The 2788-nt window shown below is 47.0% G+C and overlaps 1 protein-coding gene across 1 annotated transcript in view; it reads left to right on the plus strand.

The window, feature by feature from the left end:
• LOC106099441 overlaps positions 1 to 2788 on the plus strand; it is a 16190-nt gene that overhangs the window by 6088 nt on the left and 7314 nt on the right. Inside the window, exons 11-14 of the mRNA XM_013278000.1 lie at positions 7 to 1651; positions 1723 to 2157; positions 2234 to 2398; positions 2472 to 2784. Coding sequence (XP_013133454.1) covers positions 7 to 1651; positions 1723 to 2157; positions 2234 to 2398; positions 2472 to 2784 — 2558 coding nt within the window. The remainder of the gene's footprint in view (positions 1 to 6; positions 1652 to 1722; positions 2158 to 2233; positions 2399 to 2471; positions 2785 to 2788) is intronic.

Consider the following 2788-nt stretch of genomic DNA (forward strand, 5'->3'; position numbering starts at 1 on the left):
TGCCGCAGGTGCGACTGCAACGACCACGGCGACGAGGCGCGGGGCGTCTGCGACTACGCAACCGGCGAATGTATCTGTAAAGACAACACCGAAGGGCAAAACTGCGAGCGCTGCAAAGCCAAATTCTACGGCGATCCTCGACATGGTGGCAGGTGCTATTACCAATGTGAACCGAGAGGAATGTTAAATGCCACCCAGACCGAAGGCATCGGCTCCTTTATGACAGACCCCGACGTAAAATCATTGGGTCCATCGAAAGAGTGTCTGTGGATTATATCCGCCAGTAATATTAAAGACGCCACGATTCAGTTTAAAATTAACTCCTCTCATTTCGACGTGCCCTGTGACGAAAACGCCGTTTATGTTTACGATGGACTCGGCGGCGTTCCAGATTTGAATAATAATCAACAAAGTCAACTGTTGGGCGTGTTTTGCAATGGTGCTTCTTCGGGAGTAGTGGAGGCTAGGAGTGGAAACTTAACCGTGCATTACAAACAAGGTGAACCGGAGCAAGGTTTCGAAGGTGTATACGAAGTCCTGGCCTGCGACGACTACTGCTCATGGCCCAGAGTGTGCAATAAGAGACATTGTGTTTGCCGAGATGGTTATGGAGGTCCTAATTGTGACATTGAAATATGTCGACACAATTGCAGCGAAATAATTAAAGCGGGAGTGTGCGACACCAGCTACGGACGATGTCTCTGCAATGAGGGATTCGGAGGAGATGACTGTTCAGTTAAACTTGATAAAACTCAACTCGTCTTTACAGAGTTGTTTAATTCTGAATTTCTGTCCGATAGTTTGGATCATTTGAGAAAAACATTGCCTAGATTCGGTCACAGTTTGGTCGCCGATAGACGTGGTTTGTGGATGTTTGGTGGATATTCACTATCGCACGGCCCTTTAAACGATATTAGATTCTTTGATACCAAAAATAACACCTGGATGCAGGTAACCGTTGAGGCAACTCCTGATGCTAAAATGCCCGAGCGCCGCTACTTCCACGCGGCTGAAATTTATCACTCCAAACAAAACATTTATATTTACGGAGGCTTGAGTTTGCAGGAAAAAAGTGGAGAAAACAAGATTCTTGATGACTTTTGGCAGTTTAGCTTGAAAGATCAGAGATGGAGTAACATCAAATCTAAAAATGAGCAGCCACCGGCACTAGCGGGACACACGTTGACATTGCAAAAGTATCAAGATTATGAAAGTCTCGTTCTCATCGGGGGCTTCTCGATGAGTGAAGGATTTATGTCTGAAATCTGGGAATTTGATCTCGATAATGAAAAATGGATTAAACTGCGCTGTAGAGGAACGATACCGTCAGGAGTCATAGGACATAGCACTGTCTACCATGCTCCGTCGCAAAGTCTTTATGTATTCGGTGGAATATTGTACGTTTACAATGGCACCATGGTTTCCGATAAGTTATTTTCATTCCACTACCCCACGAAGACTTGGAGTGAGTTGCCTAGCTTCTTGAATTTACATGCCTTCGATTCATTACCACTTGCGACCTATTTACATTCCGCTGTCACAACAAATGACTACATGATCGTATTTGGAGGAAGAACTGACCCAGAAAATAGATCAAATGCTCTCATTGCCTACGTCTACGAATGTAACCAGTGGGTCCGACTTGTGAAAGGTTTGTAGATTTGCGTTTTATCTATGTTACGCTAATTAAATAATTTTATATTTCATTGAATATTTTTACAGGCGTAAGTATAGTGGACCACCCGCCTCCGCGCACAATCGCCCACGCGATGGCCATCGATGTGGAAACAGACAGCGAAGGGTACATCTACATAATCGGCGGCTGGACGGGCAGCGCCAACTGCCAAGTGACGCGGATATCACTGCCCGAAGACCTGTGCTCTCTGTGGAGCTCGAACAAGTTGGAATGTCGCAGTCACATGGGCTGCAGCTTCTGTAGCACAAGCAACTACACGAAATGTTTCTCCGTCAACAAGCAAGGCTGCGTGGGCAGCGATAGAGTTTCCACAAATTCTGGTGCCGCTTGTGACTTTGAACTGATCTCGAGTCGTTCGTGTGAGAACTTCACAACGTGCACGTCGTGCCTCGCCGCGTGGCCGCTGTATCCGGAGGAGAAACCCGCCTGCAGGTGGTGCGAGTCCTGCGCGGCGGCCGTCGGTTAGTACAGCACCGAGTACCAAATTGACATTTATACTTACTTGCTACGACTTTTGTAATTCGTATTATCTTCTAGGCGAATGTGTACCAACGGATGAATCTTGTACAAGTATCAAATGTAATGCGGGAACTACTTACATCAGTGACGTTGACCAATGTCCGGAACTTAGGTGTCTGGCATCAGACTGCGATAAATGTGTATCCAACCAGTGCACCTGGACTCGGTACGCCAGTAGATCAGGTAATATAGAATATTTTGTATCATTGACTTGTATTTTTACTGAACAAATTCATAAAAATAGTTTTTTTTGCAGGTCAAGCAACAAAAATTATCGAAGATAACTCTGAACTGTTCAATTGGACGTGTGCATTGATCGATGAACCCGGCCGCGCCAGTCTCAGACCGAGAACGAAGGAGGAGTGTCCCAGTCGGTGCCACCAATTTACGGATTGTCAGTCGTGTCTCAGCTCCGACGGGGCCGAGGGTGGCTTCTCTGAATGTCACTGGGCTTCATACCTGGGGACGTGTATATCTCCGGCGTATCAACCTATCATATGTGCGGGCGGCGTGTGCGGGCTGGTGCTGACGAAGGCGGACAAGAACAAGTGTCCGGCGCCGTGCGGCACGTTC

The sequence above is a fragment of the Papilio polytes genome, unplaced genomic scaffold, assembly GCF_000836215.1.
Source record: "Papilio polytes unplaced genomic scaffold, Ppol_1.0 DF824102.1, whole genome shotgun sequence".
In the NCBI taxonomy this organism is placed as follows: Eukaryota; Metazoa; Arthropoda; class Insecta; order Lepidoptera; family Papilionidae; genus Papilio; species Papilio polytes.